The sequence below is a fragment of the Miniopterus natalensis genome, chromosome 1, assembly GCF_054644295.1.
Source record: "Miniopterus natalensis isolate mMinNat1 chromosome 1, mMinNat1.hap1, whole genome shotgun sequence".
Lineage (NCBI taxonomy): Eukaryota > Metazoa > Chordata > Mammalia > Chiroptera > Miniopteridae > Miniopterus > Miniopterus natalensis.
The window spans coordinates 39,449,331-39,468,677 of NC_142081.1; the positions used below are offsets into that span (position 1 = coordinate 39,449,331).

Here is a 19,347-nt window from a genome sequence, read left to right on the forward strand (position 1 = left end):
TAACAATTTAAATAATTGATAAGGTTTCAATTAAAAAGGCAACATTTGCAGGTATAACACAAAAATCCATTTAAATTACTGATAAACAAAACAAAACAAACCACCACAAAAAACCTTAGGCTTCTGTTGGCCCAAAGCCAGAAAATGCTTGTATCCAATGGATTAAAAAAGAAATTAAGAAGTATGTCTGCAGGTTACAACTTAGACAATGCAAAATTTTTTAAAACTTTAGACAGAGATTCAGGCTGTTTATTCATTTAATCTTTGTAATCAATAGGAAAGGATAATTAAAGGATTTATAATAAAAGTGTCTCTAGTTTTGCTTTGCCTATATTAAAGAAATACTAAGGTGACTGCAAATTTATTGAATGCCACATGAAAAATGACTTTTTATTTTTTTTAGAGTAAATATATGGTCATCTGTCACTATTTTCCTGATGTCACCACACAAAACCTGGAATCAAAATTTTTGAGAGCCAAACTGAACCTAAAATATGAAGACCAATGCAGGTTTTTAATAACAGGTTGGCAAATGAGGACTATCAACCAAAATCTATTGCAAGATTCTCTTATGGTTCTCTTAATGCAAAACTGGAACACAAAGGAATTTCAACCATGAGAACCAAGGCAGATCAAAATGAGAGTCAACCAATCTTGTTTGTGCTTTTTGAAAAAGAGATTCCTTTACTCTTTACAGTTTAAATGTTTTCTCAGAGCTTGACTACATAAACAAAGAATATGTGACAGTAGGGGGTTAGTGCAACAAACAGGAGAAAAATCCATTTAGATTTTAAATGACTTAAAACTTAGCTCTCTTAGGAACATGTTTCTCTTAAAAAATTTTTTTTTTATTGATTTAGAGAAAGAAGTAGGGGAAGGGAGAGAGAGAGAAACATTAATATGAGAGAGAAACATCAATCGGTTGCCCTCCACATGAAACCCATACCCAGACCTGGGATTGAACCACAACCTGGGTATGTGCCCTCACCGGGAATCGAACCACCACCTTTGGGTGTACGGAACAGCACTCCAACCAACTAAACCACAACAGGGCATAGGGATATTTTCATTTAAAAATACTTTGCTTAAGCACTCAGAATCAGGTAAGTGGAGCTCTACCTTTAGTTAAAATTTGGTGGCGGTGGGGGCTTAGGTTCCCATCTCTAAATATTTAAGTGAATGAAAGAGAAAATCTGGACCTAATCAGCCTGACCACAATCCATGGACCACTACCAATTCATAAAAAGTTTTCAACATCCATAGCAAATCAATACAAAGAATAATTAAGTGAGTTTTTATATTAAAACTAAATTAACTAGCTCTGGCTGGTATGGCTCAATGGTTAGAGAGTCAGCCCGAAGACCAGAGGGTTGAGCTTCTGTTCTCAGTCAAGTGCAGGTACCTGAGTTGCAGGTTGGATCCCCTCCCCGGTCAGGGAGTATGAGCAAGGCAACCAATTGCATCTCTCTCACATAGATGTTTCTCTCTCTCTCTATCTCCCCCCCACCCTCCCCCTTCCACCTTCTCTAAAAATCAATGGAAAAATATCCTTGAGTGAGAATAAACAAAAAAACAACTAAATTAACTCACTTCAATGGTCATCTTTACTTTTGAGATTATGTACTGCCCAATGTTTTAATCTTTAAATAGCTCCCACTTTTTTCTTTATTAATAAAATAATGGTTAAGAGTAGATAATTTTATTAGTTTATGTATTAAGATTTTGTGGGGGGCAAAATTAAACACAGTGCCTATGCCTGTCCTCCAACCTAAAAATGAAAAATTGAGCCCGGCCGGCATGACTCAGTGGTTGAGCACTGACCCATGAACCAGGAGATTGTGGTTAGATTCCCAGTCATGGCACATGCCCGGGTTGTGGGCTCGATACTGGGTAGGGGGCGTGCAGGAGGCAGCCAATCAATGCCTCTCTCTCTCACTGATGTTTCTATCTATTTCTCCCTCTCCCTTCCTCTCTGAAATGAATCTTAAAAAAAGAAAGAAAAGAAAAATTGATTAGTTCATGAAATCCAAATATTTGGCGATCAATGAGCTAGGTGATTTCAGACTAAAAAGTGCCTCTCAAGAAATCTCAGGAGCTTTTAAGTTTAAAGACAATTACATAACTCTAATATTTTCCTACAACACAAACACGTCATTTGAGAAAATAAGCACAAATCATTAGGAATATCTCAACTATAGATATCTCAACTAAGGTATTATATGAACACAAATCACTCAGAATTTAATAGCAGTGATAACACAGAAAGATCACAATACTCATGTGCAAGGTGGTGGATAGGACAGAAACAGTGTAAAACAGTAAAGCATCATGAGCTTTGGCATAAGAAGAAACTGAACTTTTTAATTTTTTTATTTATTGATGAGAGAGAGAGAACTAAACACCAATTTGTTGTTCCTCTTATTTATGCTTTCATTGGTTGATTCTTGTATGCACCCTGACCGGGGATTGAACCTGCAGCCTTGGCGTACTGGAACGACACTCTAACCAGCTGAGCCATGAGAAGAAACTGAATTTAAATTCCATACTCACATTCATACCAGCTCTAAGACCTTCAGCATGTCTGTTAATCATAGATTCCTCATCTAAAAAATAGGAATGATAATATCTACACCTCACAGTGATTATTAAAACCAATGAAAATTAAATACCATAAGCATTTGGTATATAGATTGGGCACCTAAAAAACAGAAATTATGATGATGATGATCACATGTAGTAACATTCTTAAAAGGCACACTTTGTCAGGTCTTCCCAAAAGTACATTTTTGAAAACACACCTTGCGTGTGGATATGTCAAAAACATAATGGCAATACACTGCTGTCAGTAATGTACTCTCTGCAAGAGATGCATGTGGAAAAACTAGAAGCCATCTATGCACGTGTGTTTTCTAAAAATAAGCATGTCACATTCTCAGGAGAGTTAGAAATCTATCAATACTAGTGCTAGACCTTTCAGCAGACCATCCTACTCTGCCTTTCAAGGTGCTGATGAGCCCTGCTCTAAATTCTCAAAGCACAAGGACTCTCAAGTAAGTTAATGGGAAGTCAATGGGAAATTGACTTTTCCTACTCTCTGCAGCTCTGAATGCAACGCTCTGTTAATCATGCCATTCTTCTTGTTCTCTTTCCTCCTACCCTAAATTAAAACTATTGGCGGAAACCCATACAGATATTTTACAGTTTTCATTACAATGAAACAATACCTTGGGTTGAAGCTGAAGTCTATCAAAAACCTACAACCTAACTGTTAGCTAAGATTAGAGTCTCACTGAAAAGCAAGGGCGCTGATTCTATCATTTCCATCATAATACCACTTTGCATTTGTATGGAACTTTTAAGTTTCAAAGAGCTTTCCCCGGCTATTCCCCCATTTCATCATTACAATGATCCTGTGCCAGAGAAAGGACACGTATTATCCACAATTGACAGATGAGGCAACTATAGCACAGAAAGGTTAAGTGATTTGCCTAAGGCCAGGAAGCCAGAAGAGAGCAGTGGTCTCCTGGCTTCCAGTCCAATGCTCTTTCCACCAGGCCACTAGAGAAGGTTTTATAAACACATGACAAACTCAGATAAAATAAAATAAAACAAGTAAGAGGAAATAAAACAAAATACAAGGAAAGCGCAAATCGGGGCTCAGGGAAGCTATGTTTCTTCATCATAGTTGAATTTTTCAAGCTTAGTATTAAAGGTCTAGAAATGTAGTCTTTTCTCTTGTTTATTTACTTCAGTCCTGTGACAAACATTAATGCAAATTTTCACTGAAATCTAAAACACAAAAGTCATTTCAGGATATATTCAAATCAGTTTGATTCAGTAAGTAACCCTGCAGTAGTTCATCTTGGGATGGGTGTATGGGGGTGTATAAAATAATGAAGAACACATCTTTAAATTGTGTATATGTATTAAGCTTGCAGCTACATTATAACTACGGTCTGTTTGGAAGGGTGAAAGAGATCTCCAGTTGAAAGTAGATTTTGAAAAATTTTTTAGAGCCCAGGGGTTCATTTTTAATGAGCCGTTACTTTAAGTACTGCATAAAAAATACAGGAAATTGATAGTCCATTTAGTCTGCACCATACCTAATGCAAAAGTCATTAAGATGCATTATTCTTAATGTTCATGATATGATCAGTAAGTGTCTTTTGGAAAGATTGCCCTTAACTTTCACATAAGGAAATCTCTGAAAACCTTATATACTATATAGAAAAATGTTATGGCAACTGTGATTTACTTTTATATCTTCACTCTGCCAAGAAACAGCATCCTCGATTATAGCAACATTTTGAAGACAGTCCTCATTTGTAATATACTTACATATGACAGCATTGCCTTCATTTCTTCATCACTTCTCACTGTAATTCGATCACCATCTTCATCTTCATCTGTTTAAAAAGCAACATAATGCAAGTGATAAGATTTGCGTTTTTTAATGTACAAAAACCATGTCAGCTGGAAACAATTACAATTGGTTTTTAGAAGCTGATATCCAAATTCTCAAAACTCTATTTTGGGGGATGTTGAGGTTTGTTGTTTTGTTTTTTGTTCAGAATACAGCCAGAATCTCCATAAAGAACTAAAAAATTTAGGGACAGCTGAAAATTAAAATATTGCTCATTCCCTGTGCCAGAGAAAGGACACATATTATTATCCACAATTGACAGATGAGGCAACTATAGCACAGAAAGGTTAAGTGATTTGCCTAAGGACAGGAAGCCAGAAGAGAGCAGTGGTCTCCTGGCTTCCAGTCCAATGCTCTTTCCACCAGGCCACTAGAGAAGGTTTTTGTGACATGTAATTAGGAGTATGACTAAAACAGGTCTGGTTTGGAGAACTTTAAAAACTAAAGACAGTCTAGTCCTGTTCTACTATCAGTACTTTTTATCTTTGCCACACAGCACCCTATCCCTCTATTTCTCCATTCTTCCTCTCTTCTAGGAAGCCATCATGTCACAATAGCATGATAAAAATGCCTAACACTTATTGAACATCATCATACACAAGGCATCACTATTTGTGCTTCATATGCAGCAAGTACCTCCTAAAAAACCCATAATGATCTTATAATGTGGATACTGCGACTTTATTATTATTATTACTATTCCCTTTGTACACAAGAAAAACTGGGAGCCTAGCTGAAGGTTAACTTACAAAGCAACTCTAACACAATTCTCTCCATATCCTACCCTGTCTAGCTCTCTTTCTCTTTCTGAACAGTTTCATTTGTATTGGGAACTCTCTGACCAGTTTCACATGGCAATTCACAGTATTTTGAAATAATCTTGAAACTAGAGATTAATAAGGCTTTACAAAATACACAACCAGAATGTATACATTTGACTAACTGTATCATAAGAGTAGCCACATCCAGAAACAACTATGGGTCCCTTATTCAAAATAGTTTTGAAGTAACTCTTCACAAATTGCTTTAAGAACTAGAATATAGACCGCGTGAAAATATCAGATCTAATTTTTAACCCAAATGAAACTGTGCCCCTGACCACTCACCTACACTACCTGCCAAGAAGAACTCAGAATGACTTTTGGCTATTTCTAAATATCTAGTTAGCTACTCCATCTTTCTAAAGATAAAGATCTGTCAACAAGAGAACAGTCTATGTGGCAGACTCTAACTGGAAGCTGAAAGAAAAATGCTAAAAACATTTTAGCAACAGCAACATTGCTGGAAAAAGTACACAGCCTCCCAGGGGACAACTTGGAAGGGGCTGCTCTCATTTGGAGTCTCAGCTCTGGTTCGTTTATTAAACAATCAGTGGTGTTATTTATTTATTTTGGTCATTCTTGGGTATCTAATTGCTGATTTGATCAGATGCAGAGAAAGGGATCCCAGGCCTGGAGAAACAGACGAATCCCTTGTAGGCTTACATAGCATGCTCTGGGGATTCTTACTGAAAATAGTGTGAGTTCAGTTCAGCACAAGGATCTTTGCCCACAAGCCCTCCCCTCTGAAGATATCCCCCTGTCCACTGACCAGGCTCTGAGAACCCTATGAGGGGACGTGTGTTGTCTCCCAATTAGTCTATTTCAGAGCAAAATGCTACTTCCTTTTTCTCCTCAGTAGCCAGTAGCAATCTGACATCATGATGGAAACCAGCACTTGAGCCAGCCCTGCTCAATGATCAAGCCCACAGCTCTTGCTGGGTGTTTCTCTCCAAAGCATTTGTTCCTGGGTCCTGGTTCACCCCCAAAGAGTTCCCCAACTCAATATAAATCAGTATCATCAAGTCACACTAAATATCTACATAGCTACGTAATGTCTAAAATCACTATTGGCATTATGTTATCAAGAGCTGCCTGTTTTCAGTATAAAAGGCACACAATGGTCACTTTCAGTAACAAAGGTGGCACATTCCTAGGAATGTTACATATATAATCTAACTTTCTGTCTTTTTTTTTTCCTGTTCTTTATATTTCTTTATTTTTTTTTAAAGTTACAGAATCTATAGAGCCAAACTGACAGAGAAATGCCATTCTAGTTTTGAAAACAGAAGTTTCCACATAGGTTCTAGAAACTATTATTTTCAAAGTTGAGTCAAAAAGTTTCCTTACAAATGCAGGAAACAAAGGGAAAAACAGAAATATAGTATAAAGGAATATAATGTTGCATATTGCCACACATGAAAGCACATGTTTATTTTAAAGCCAAGTCAAATTCTCTGTTTAGATGTGGGCTAAACTGATTTGTTTCTTGATAAAGTCCTGAACTTGGTAATATTTCTAACCTGAACAAAGTAGCTTTTTGTAAATCTCATTTCTACACCAGAGCCAGCTACAGAGATGGTGGTTACAAAGGGACTGCTTATATTCACATTCAATATGCACAAGACCTCAAAAGGTACTGTTCACATGGGATGGAAGTGCTTAGAGTTTAGTAAAACAGGTGAAAAATGGTTTTATAATTTGTAAAGAGAGGACACAGGTTCCAGAAAAATCATTTAAATCACAGTCTCTCTAAATCAGGAATAACAACAGAGAGTTCTCTGAGCTCTAAAAACCAGGCTTGAATCTTCAAGGCTGCTTAAAACAAAAGATTCTGGAATTCTAGAATTCTGAAATATTTAGGGATTAATTTCAGCAAAAAACTGTGAGGGGAGTCAGCCACCAGAATAATTTCTTACCTAGCAGTTCTATGAAAAGTAGCTATGAAACACTACAAGGGTATTTTGCTGTAAGTGGACAGAAAACTGAAGCTAAAGGGCCAGAATAGCCAACCTAGTGGTAAAGGGTTGAGTGCTGTCCCATAAGGGGTCTGACACCAAGAGAAAGAGTTCTGAGAAGTTGAAAGGGGCATTTTAATAAAGTCTGAGGATAAAATCAGGCTTACAGGACACAGTGATTAATAGTTCTTATGGATTAATTAAAAAAACTCATTTCATGTACGTATTGGTTTTCTTTACAGATTGCTCTTTGAGGGACTGTCTGATTCACTCTAATAATTGTGATCAGTAGTTTTAATGAAGACTCCTAGTTCTTGTCAAAGAGGAGACTGAGTTGGGAAAGTAATCACACTTATGAAAAGACTGAAAATTCTAGCCAAAATTCAAAATCCAGGCAACCTAACCCCTGAGGGCAACCTAAGAGCAAACCATTGGCTTTGATGTTTAAAGTAAGAATACACTTCTCTCTAAAGACAATGAATTCCAAAGAAGACATACAACAGGTACATGAAAAATGCTCAGCATCAGAGGAATGCAAATCAAAACCACAATGAGATGTGACCTCACACCTGTTAGAAGGGCTGTCATCAAAAAGGCAAGAAATAACAAGAATTGGTGAAGATGTAGAGAAAAGGGAACCTTTGTGTGCTACCGGTAGGAATGCAAATTGGTACAGCTGCTATGAAAAACAGTATGAAGGCCCTAGCTGGTTTTGCTCAGTGGTTAGAGCAATGACCTGCAGACTGAAGGGTCCTGGATTCAATTCCAGCCAAGGGCACATACCTCTGTTGCAGGCTCAGCCCCGGTTGGGGTGCGAGTGAGAGGCGGCCACTTGTTGTGTCTCTCTCACTCGATGTTTCTCTCTCTCTCCCTCTCCCTTCTACTCTCTCTGAAAAAGCAATGGAACAAATATCCTCAGTGAGGATTAAAAAAAAAAAGACAGTATGAAGGTTCCTAAAAAAATTAAAAATATTATTACCATATGATCCAGCAATCCCACTTCTGGGTATATTCAAAGGAAATGAACTCAAGATCTTGAAGTGATACCTGTACCCATGTTTATTAGCATTATTCACAATCCAAGATATGAAAACAACCTAAATGTCCATCAACAGATAAATGGATAAAGAAGATGCTACACACACATACCCCAGATTATTAGTCAGCCATGAAAAATAAATACACTGCCATTTGTGACAACTTGTATGAAACTTAGGGCAATATGCTAAGTGAAATAAGTCAGTCAGAGAAAAACAAATATTATGTGGTATCACTTATATGTGCAATCTAAAAAACCCAAACTCAGAGAAACAGAGTAAAGTGACTACCAGAGATTGGGGGAAATAATATTTGTCAAAGGGTACAAACTTTCAGGTAAAAGTACAACAAGGTCTGGGAATCTAATGTATAGCACGGTGATTATAGCTAATAATAATGTATTATATACTTGAATGTTGCTAAGAGAGTAAATCTTAAATGTTCTCACCACAAAAAAAGAAATGGTAATTATATGATAGGATGGAGGTGTTAGCTAATATGGTGGTAATCATCTTGCAATATAAAACTGTATCAAATCAGCACACTGTATACCTCAATTATATCTCAATAAAGCTGTGAAAAAATAAAAAAATTAAAGATAATGAATTGACAAGTATGAGAAGTTAATAAAGGATAAGAAAGTACAAATAGATACCAAGCAATTTAAAATGACAGTGACTTAAAATATTTATCTCAATAAAAAGTTAGACACACACACAGTCCATCTAGCAAAGACTCTGGCTATTTGCCTATTAAACTGGATTAGCTATAAAAAGTACACTAACTGAAACTATAAATCATAAAACTTACTAAAATGGCACAAAGAGTTTCAAAAGTATAAGTAAGTTGGTGAAGAACACTAGAAAGTAGTGGTACTAAGTAGAGAGAAGTAGAAAAAATAATTTGAACTCTTTTTGTCTTATACATGGAGGTTCTTTGCCATCTGACCAAAAAAGCATTACAGATATGACCAAGAAGGGGGCGGGTGCGATAGATCTGATACGCTGATTTACAATGAGAATTCCAGGCTTCTCTAGTTGCCTGGAGCATAGTAATATGATTTTCCAGCACATTAGGGAAGCAAAAGTAGAACCAGAAAGTCTATGTACTGGCTGGATTTTGTTAATGTCACTTAAAATGGAGGAAAAAATCCTAGCAAGATACCAAATAGAGTGCAGCAGATGGTAAACAAATATTATGAAGCAATCTTCACAAAATCTGCAGTGTGTCACAAATATACAAAATGGCAGAGTTTGGGAAAAGAGAATCATAACAGGCCATATGTTGTTAGCAATTTTATTTGAGGCAACATGCAATCCAAAAGAGAAACCAAGAGAAGGAACATAAAGGCCCAACAGAGGAGGAGAGGCAGCCTCAGGTAAGGGCGATCAGAATGGCAGGCACAGTGCCTACCAAGTAAACAGCACAGGCTGGGAAGGTCTCAGCCAAGCAGCACCTACTGCAGTGACAGGGCTCAAATGGGCTTTGGAGAGAAACAATCTAGCTTCTACAAAGAGCAACAAAAAGTTAAGGCAATATATTATTTGTCATTTGTCAATTCCTTCAGTGCCAGGTGAAAGTCTATTAGAACTACAGCAAAGGCGTTTTTACAAGGCAAAAAAAAGGAAATGAAAACATAATTGTAGGGGTTTGAAAGACATCAACAGGAAATCACCAGAAAAGTTGTCAAGTTTACAGACCCTCTCAGGTGTGGGATCTAAGATCTGGACAGGACTAGAGGCCAGAGTTTCTAGGACCAAATCTTCACATGAGTTTAATTCAGCTTCATGCCTCCTGCCGTTTGATGCCTTCTTCAGTTCTTGGCTCCCTTCTTCTTTCCAACAAATATGTGTCTACCATGCAGCCGGCAATCTTCTGAGCGCTGGGGATAGCAGCAGTGGAAAAAGAACACCTGATCTCATGGAACTTTCACTTTAGTTGAGAGAGACTGAAGGGAATGAGGCAGTCTGGGCTGTGCTGGTACTTGGGGAAAGAGTGTTTCAGGCAGAGGGAACAGCTAATGCAAAAGTCCTGAGGCAGAAGAATATCTGGCACGTTCAAGAGACTGAAAGAAAGCCACGTAAGTGGAATAGAATGAGAAAGGGAGAGAAATAGGTGAGTTCAAAGACGTAATGGTGAAATAGATGGGGGCAGATAAGAAGAAACTGTGGCGCTCTGTAGGGCATTTTAAGGACTTGGCTCTTACTTCTGAGAAAGATGGAAACCACTGGAGGGTTTTGAGTGTTATGATCTCACTTAACTTCTAAAAGGATCACTTTGGCTGCTGTATGGAGGCAAAAGCAGAAACAGGGAGACCAGGTAAAATATGATGGTGGCCTAAACCAAGCTGAGAGTTTGAGTAGTCATCACATGCAAGATATATTTTGAAGATAGAGATAACAGAATTTGCTTGTCCTATTACTTCATTCCTTCAACCATTGATGCATCCTAGAAACACGTATCGAGTGAGTACTATGTGCCATGTACCATGTTAGGCTTTCCAGGGATTCAAAAATGAGCAGTATTGTCTACTGCCTTCAAGAAACAAACAGCCTGGTGTTTGAGGTAAAGGAATTAGACTTCTTAATTCTCATGCAAAACAGCAAGATTACTCATAAATAACTACTCTCATGAGACTAAAAAGGATTTGGACTTTTTGTATCAATGATATTGGGAACCAATAAATTGTCTCAAATTCTAGAATGCACAAGTAACTCTTACCTGTTAAATAATTTTTAGAATCAGTGTAGGTCTAATGTGAATTACAACTTTTCATTAACCTGCCTAGTTTTACTTATAAGCAATCACTTATCTTTCACTTATACTACAGTTTAAGAAAATAAACTTCACCCAGCCAGGTGTGGCTTGGCGGTTGAGCATCAACCTAGGATCCACGTGATTGTGGTTTGGTTCTTGGTCAGGGCACATGCCCGGGTTGCGGGCTCAATCCTCAGTTGGGGCGTGCAGGAGGCAGCCAATCAATGACAACTCTCTCATCATTAATGTTTCTCTCTCTCCCTCCCTCTCCCTTCCTCTCTCTGAAATCAATAAAGATATATTTAAAAGAAAATAAACTTCATTTTTTCCAAATATTTTATGATTTCCTTATATTTTATGATTTAGACTTTTTTTCAAAGCAAAAAGGGGTTCTCGCCCAACTATTCTTAAATGAGAATGCCTTTGCTATTTGAACATGAGGAGTATCTCCTACAAGTACCTTTCTAGTAATCAGCTATAATTGTTTTCTATACTCTAAGAATTTACAACTTATATAATTGCAATTTTGCTTTAAATGGTCATATTATGCCAAATTTAAAATGTGATATGATGTACTGGTTTTAAAATCTCCACCCAAAATAATCTTCCAGAAATTCATAAAACAACTGAAAAGTATTCTATTCAACAAGAAGTGAGTTTAAAATGGTCATGGTTGAAGAAAGACATAAGTAAAGATTTATCTTATAGCCATTTTCCTGAACCAAAATTAAGACAGTGGTTTGACAAGTATGAAGATATTTATGAGAGCTACAGACCAAAATATGTGAAGTCAGCGTCATAGGACAGTGGTACCATATGGTACTTCTAGGTAGAAGTCAGCATTTGTCTACACAGACTTTCAAGTCATCAGTAAGATTTTACTATCCAGCAACCAGCCAGTACTCATTTTACAGCAGTAACTTGTCTAGAGAAAATTCAGGGAGAGGAATGAATGTAACAGATATGCGCAGAGAATTCATTAGTGGGCATAGTTGATTTTCATCACTTCATGTGTTGGTATACTCATTAATCTGTTAATAAAACTAAAAGTCAGCAGGGGTCTTTGGGCCTATATAAATGTCAAGCTCCTACAGCATACATAGGGCCCACACATGCAAATACACAAGATTTTTATGGTTATAAAATGTAGCTTCATCTCAGAAGTTTTCTCATATTTGGGAAAAGACGAATTATTCAATACCTGACATGAAGTCAACTGTATTTCTGCTTGAAAAATAAAACTGTACCTCCATCTGACTCCTTTCACCAAAATAAACTGCATATAGTACCCCCCAAAAAACCTTTGTAATAGAACTGAGTGCTGTTTTTAAAAATCCACAAACACTAATACACATATGAACGTACCTGTGTGTTCGTGCTTAACCCCGGTTAAGTAGAAAAAAGAGAATATGGATGAATGTTTTTCAATATCCTGGAATGTGAAAGACCTTTCTAAGCTTGACATAAATCTAGAAGTCACAAAGGAAAATACAATAAACTTGACCATGTAAAAACTTTATAAACTTCTCCATGGAAAAAAAGAAGAGAGAGAAAAAAAAGACCAAAATAAGCTGAAAAAAAAGTAGTAAACTACACAAAAATATCTCTAACATATAAAACAAAGGGCCAATTTTCTTAATATTGGAAAGCTTTTAAATCAGAAAAAGACAAATAACCTAATAGAAAAAATGGCAAAGGTGACAAATAGTTAACAGAAATTAAACACAAATGACCAAACTACAGGTGAAAAGATGCTCAGGCTCATTTAGAATGGAAGAAATACAAAATAAAACAAGAATTCATCTTTTTCACCTATCAAATTGACATTAACTAAAAAGTTTACTAATGTCCAGAGTTGGTGAAGGTAGAAAGAAATGGACATTCTCAAACATTGTTGGTGGGAGTGTAAACTGGTTCTACCTTTTTAAAAGCAACATGGTAATAGCTATTAATATGTAAAATATGGGTACTCTTTGTCTCAGTAGTTCCAACTCCGAGGAATTTATTCTACAAATATATTTCCACAATGTGGAATGATACAAGACAATGCTGCTGACTGCAGCATTTTTTCTAACATGAAAACAGTGGTAACGAACTTAAAACTGGTCATTCAATAGGTAAAATAAATTAAGCCATAGTCATAAAATTAAGTATAATGTAGTCATCCTAATGCAGAAAAGGGGCCCAATATATGCTACTAAGTGCAGGCAGGGGAAACTAGTTCCAGTAGAGTATATAATATATACAGAGAAAATTTATGTAAAGATACAGAAGAAACTGTTAACTAGTGACTTAGGTAAATGGGGACTTTTACATCTTGCTTTATTCTATGCTGTTAGAATGTTTTTTAAAGATCATCTATAACTTCTTAATTAAAAAGAAATCAAACACTAACTATTAAAAAGTACTTCCCTTTGTGCTCTCGTAAGGAAGAAGAAAACCAGGAAGGAGTATGAAGAAAAAGAGGTTTAGGACCATCAGTCCAAGAGGTGAATTCAGCTCAAATGGGCCTCCCTCCCCTCCTCCAGCCCAGCTCCCCTCAGAAACATCATCCCCGGGGACAGAAGTGAGAAAGAATACAGCCACTTCTGAACCTCGGTCCCTCAGGACACAGGGCCCAGTCAAGTGTGGGAATTTGAATTTGGAGCAAATTACTTACTTGGCTTTAGGTCACATGCATTTTACAATTTTCATTTGAATACAGATATAAAACATTCCATTTTATTCAATGAGAGTATTTCTACAAGGCACTAAGCTGAGTACTAAGATGAGAGAAAGAGTGAAATAAAACATGGTCCCTGTCACCGAGTCATTCAAAATCTAGTGAGGAAAGGGAAGGACATACAATCAACCAGAAGGCAGGCCCAAAAGGTAACCTGCTCCCATAAAGGTATACAGAGAAATTAACCACATCTGGGAAGCCGGAGATTTAACCAAAGAGATGGCATTTCTCAGAGCTGAAGAATCTGTAACATTACCTGACTTTTCCCCTCTTTTCCACTTACTCAAATCCTTTTCTCTACATTTATCTAAAGCAGGTCAATCTGCTGATGCCTGCCCTTTCTCATTGCTACATTCATATCACTAAATACAACAGCATCTCTTTTGTATAAAAAATAAATTGGTGCTGGGTTTACTTATCAGTAATAAATATATTACCATATATATATCTTTGATTAAAGTTTTATGTATTCAAGAGTTGTTCTATCGCACCCACAAACCACTGAATCAGCTCAAAAATATCAGTAAATTAACTTGCAAACTACATCTTTCCAACTGTTTCTTATACATAGATTTTCATTTATTAGTTCAGATCTTTAGTTCAGAAAATAATGTCACCTTAGAGCAATCATGAAAAAAGCCAGCCTAGGTCTTGATGTCTATAATGGAAAGTACTTGATAATCTAAGCACAAAAAACTCATTATTTTGCCTGTATTTTTGTTTCTGTTTTTTTTTTCACCTAAAACTGGTCCAGATGCACATGGGTATAGAGCTGCTGCCATGATGAGGGGAAAAGAGAACGAGATGTCTAAGCACTTAAACTTAAAAATTTAAGTGTTCTTCTGTTAGAGCCAGGTATACTTTTCAGTATTAAATTGAATACTAAAAATATTTGTTTGATCAAAGTTAAATTTCTCAAGAGTTGTTCCATCATACCCATAAACCATAAACCACACACTAACACAGGCTTTCGGCATGCTTATTTATAAAGAGTGAAAGTTTTACACTCAGAAAGAACTTTGTTTGAATCGGGGCTCTACCACTTCCTAGCTGATCAACTTTGGCAAACATTTCAAGTCTCAGAGCTTCAGTTTCTTCACAAGTATAATTTTCCTACCTTTCCTCTTGCAAAGATTAGCAACAATCTAAGTAAATCATGTAGTACATTGCCTGGCACAGAACAGGCCATCAATAAATGATAGCTAAAGTAATCAGTATTATTACTATGAACCTAACTCCTGAAGCCTGTGGGGCACAGGTACATTGAGCAAGAAGTAGGAAGTAGAAAGTTTCTTTTCTGCTGCACTTAAGAGCATCAGAATACATGATTTCAAGAATTATGACAACTCTCAAAATAAGTCTCAGCAGTGGTTGAGACTGTACATATATGCTCTTGAGTCTACTCCAGAAATTCCACATTATCACTTACTAGCTGTAAGACTCTGAACAGGTTGCTTAGAGATGTCCTTTCCTCAACTAAAACACAGCTAATAACAGTCTGTCAAAGTACGTTGTGGCAATCTTGTGAAGGTTAAATTAAATGAGATAATCCATGGAATGCTCTTAGCACAGCATCTAGCAACAGTAAGTACTCCAAATGTTAACTATCAGACTACCCATGAAGTCCCTGCCTATGGAGTTACTGCAAGGGGTTACTGCAAGGGGTCTAAAGAGCTTGCAACACTAATGTGTATTTCAGATATATGTACTATTTTTCAATTGTAAATAGAGTCCAGTGTGGCTAATAAAACAGTAATTATTTTAAGAGTTCTATTCAAGTAGCTTTTAAAAATGTAATAATTGTTGAAAAATATTCAAACAATAGAGAAATATATAAAGTGAAAAGTGTGTTCATTCGACCTAGCTAGTTTAGCGCAGTTAGAGTGTCTTCTTGCTCAATGAAGAGTACCAGGTTCGATTCAGGCCAACGGCACATACCTCGGTTGCAGGTTCCATCCCCAGCCTGGGTAGGGGTGCATGCAGGAGGCAACCAATCGATGAGTTTCTCTCACATTGATGTATGTCTCCCCCTCTCTCTCTCTCTTCCTCTCTCCCTCCTTTCCACTCTCTTGGAAAAGCAATGGAAAAAATATCCTCCAGTGAGGATTAAAAAAAAAAAAGTGTGCTCATTCAGTCAATCCTTCCCCCACTCCAACTCCTAGGTAGCCTTTCCAGGGGAAACCACTGGAAAGCACTGCAGTGGAAAACTTCAGATCCACTTTTTCACAAAATAGGATCATACCATATATTTTATTTGTTTATTCAATAATATATCATGATATCTTTCCATGTCAATGCATAAATCCTAACTCATTCTTTAGAGCGACTGCTTAATGATTCAGATGATGGATAAATAATTTATTAATCTATCATTTTAGGCATTTGGCTTACTTTTAAATTTTTTGCTCTTAAAAATAATTCCACAATGAACACTTTGTTTGAAGGGCACTCGATGCATGTTTAGGCTTTTCTGTTGGGCAGCTTCCTAAAGTGAATCTGCTGACTCAAAGGTTTTACACATTTTATATTTTGGTAAGTACTGCCAAATTGTCCCCCAAAGAGAACATAAATAAAACAGGACAATGTACTCTCTGTCATTAACCATCTGCTTAAAACACAAGAACAAAAAGTATACTATCGTGCGGAGAAACCATACATTTTTCCATACGGAAAGTGGCCCTCATCTTTAAAAAAAGATGGGAACTACAGTCACAAAGCCATTACCCTTCTCAACACCAGAGCTACTGACTAAACTCTCACCTCAACATTATTCAAACCCTGATCTCTCTTGCAATGGCCTGGCTCAGATCAAAACCAGTTTTCTAGTACCCTGCCCCTGCTTCTGGTCCCTAAGCCAACTGGTTTAGTGCGGAGGGTGGTGGGGGAAAGGATTCAAGACCTGAAATGTTGCTGCCATCGGCTAGCAGCCTTGCCGAGCCCCACTAAAACACAATTACTCCATTCAATGTTCACTTAAAAGCTCTACTCTGTTGCTGTTATAAAGCAGCAATGGATTAAAACCTCTTAATCAATAATCATTGGCCTACAGGTAGTTTACAGGTTTCATTTTACACCACAATATTATTACAGTGAGGAGCAAGAGCAGATAAAGGTCATGTTGGTAATTAAAGCTATATTATAAAAATATGCACATCCAAGATATGATTAAATAAGAAAATATTACTCAGTTAAGTATCATCATTAAACTTGCATTAATTTATAAATATTTAAATATGCCATATGATGATCATAAATAATCTGTTTTTGTCAGTTTCTAAAGTAATGCAACCCATAAACCCTTTGAAAAATTACTGCAGAAGGAAACAGTCAAGAAAGTATACAAGCCAGACTTACATTCAAATGCTGTGGTTGTTGCTTCAGGCAGAACCTGGCCTATCACATCCTAAACAAAGAAAGAATAAAGAAACACAATTAGCCATCTTCTTTATTGCTAACATGTGGCAAATCCTTGAGGAAATATGAGAACCTGGAAAAGATTTTTGAAATGTGGGCATAAACTATAAAAACATTAGCTCATAATCACACTTAGCACAGCAATATAAGTGCAGAGTTTAAATCTCTATACAGGGTGCAGGGGTGGGAGCTGGGGGGGTGGTGGAATCTTTACAAAATTTTTTCTACTTTGTATTAATAACATAATCTTTCACTCTCAATTCAACAGTATATATAAATACACTATTGCGTATTTACAATAAATTTTGTTTCTTCTATGGGAGGTTGTGGAAGGTACTACAGTAGAGAGTAGGGGGTTTGGGGAGTCAGACTGGCCTGGGTTAGAATCTCAGCTCTGCATTTCCTAGCAGTGTGATTAGGAACAAAGTACTTAACTTCTTTGAGCCTCGATTTGGTTATCCTCCAATATGGGTCTAGTAATATTTATAGAGGTAATGTAAAAATTAAATTAAAAATACAATAAATATAAGCTGGTCTAACACATTGTAGACATTCAACAAACGTAATCCCTGATATGTAAGTAGCAACATTGTGCCTTGCATGCATAGTGGGAAAAGCTGGAAAAACAAGTTTCCATGATGATAAAACCTAAAAAGCTACACTTAATACAAACAATTCTTATCAACCATTACTCTTAAGCAACTGAAAAAAAAAAATTTAATGACACTAAAATACAGTTGATCTAGCCTACAAAAACTATGTACTTCTTAAACTATATATAATCTAATATCAATGTTTAAGTGAATCTATGAAGTTGAAAACACTTGAAAATCAGTCTACAAAGACAGCTTAAAGAGGCATAGAACACCATCAAGAAATAGTTCTGGGAAAAAGTAACCCTCCATTATGTGCAGTCCAACCCAAGTGGCCTGCAAACCTCATTGCTCTCTGGTAGCTCTGCCACTATGTCCCTATTGGGCTGTGCCAGAACTGGCACCAGGCAGGTGGCTCACAAGACTCCTGGAAGTATTTCTCAGCAGGGAGCCCACAACCCCTCCAAGCAGGGCACTTAGCAGAATGGTGGCTGCAACTTCCTTCTAAAGGCAGTTCTTTAGAAGCGTCTGCTGCAGTGGCAATTTACATAATAGCCTTGCCTCTACAGTGCCTTCCCCCCCTCAAAAATAAATCTGCATATAAAATTGATCAAAGAGAACTCTTAGGCAGCCCTCACTCATTAGAGCCAAAGGGGATTACTATTATTATTATTATTATTTTTTAAAATATATCTTTATTGATTTCAGAGAGAGGAAAGGAGAGGGGGAGAGAGAGATAGAAACATCAATGATGAGAGAGTCATTGATTGGCTGCATCCTGCACGCCCCCAACTGGGGATCAAGCCCGCAACCTGGGCATGTGCCCTGACTGGGAATCGAACCCTGATCGACTGGATCCTAGGTCGACGCTCAACACCGCTGAGCCACGCCCAGCCGGGCAAAAGGGGATTATTTTTCCCTCTAACTCAGGAAGTGAAATATCAACTTTTAGAGGAATTATTTGTCAAAGATTTTAGTGTTAAAAAAATTCTTAACTCTGGCAGGAAAGTTTAGTGGGTTAGAGAGTCCTCCCCATGTGCCAAGGCTTCGGGTTTGATCCCTAGTCAGGGCACATACAAGAATCAACCAATGAATGCATAAATAAGTGGAACAACAAATCCATGTTTCTCTCTCTCTCCTTTTCTCTCTCTCTCTAAAAATCAACCAATAAATAAAAAAATTAGCCCTGTCTGGTGTGGTTCAGTTGTTGAACATCGTCCCCTGCACGGAGAAGTCACTGGGCACATGTCTGGCTTGTGGGCTCAATCCCCACTGGGAGGTGTGCAGGAGGCAGCCAATGGATGTTTTTATCTCTCATCGATGTTTCTCTCTCCCTTCCGATCTCTCTAAAATCAATAAAAACATGTTTAAAAATTTTTTTCTTAATTCCTTCGACACACTTGTAGGTAGAAAGTATTTACTGACAGGTAAATGGCAATGGTAGAGTGAGTATGAAATAAACTATACAGGCAGCCAGTATAAAGCCTGAGAGTGTGGACTGGAGCCAAACTGCTAGGGTTGGACCTTGGCTCTGCCACTCACTAGCTAAGTGACTAAGCCTCAGTTTCCTTCTGTGTAAAATAAGATCACAATTATAACAACCTTGTAGAACTAAATGAGTTAA

General features: G+C 37.1%; 1 protein-coding gene across 2 annotated transcripts in view; it reads right to left on the reverse strand.

The window, feature by feature from the left end:
* MAP2K5 (mitogen-activated protein kinase kinase 5) overlaps positions 1 to 19,347 on the reverse strand; it is a 239,645-nt gene that overhangs the window by 215,746 nt on the left and 4,552 nt on the right. For both annotated transcript variants that reach the window (XM_016198069.2, XM_016198068.2), the window contains exons 2-3: positions 17,071 to 17,119; positions 4,339 to 4,406 (exon numbers count right to left, since the gene is read on the reverse strand). In XM_016198069.2, the coding sequence (XP_016053555.1) occupies positions 4,339 to 4,406; positions 17,071 to 17,119 (117 nt within the window). The remainder of the gene's footprint in view (positions 1 to 4,338; positions 4,407 to 17,070; positions 17,120 to 19,347) is intronic.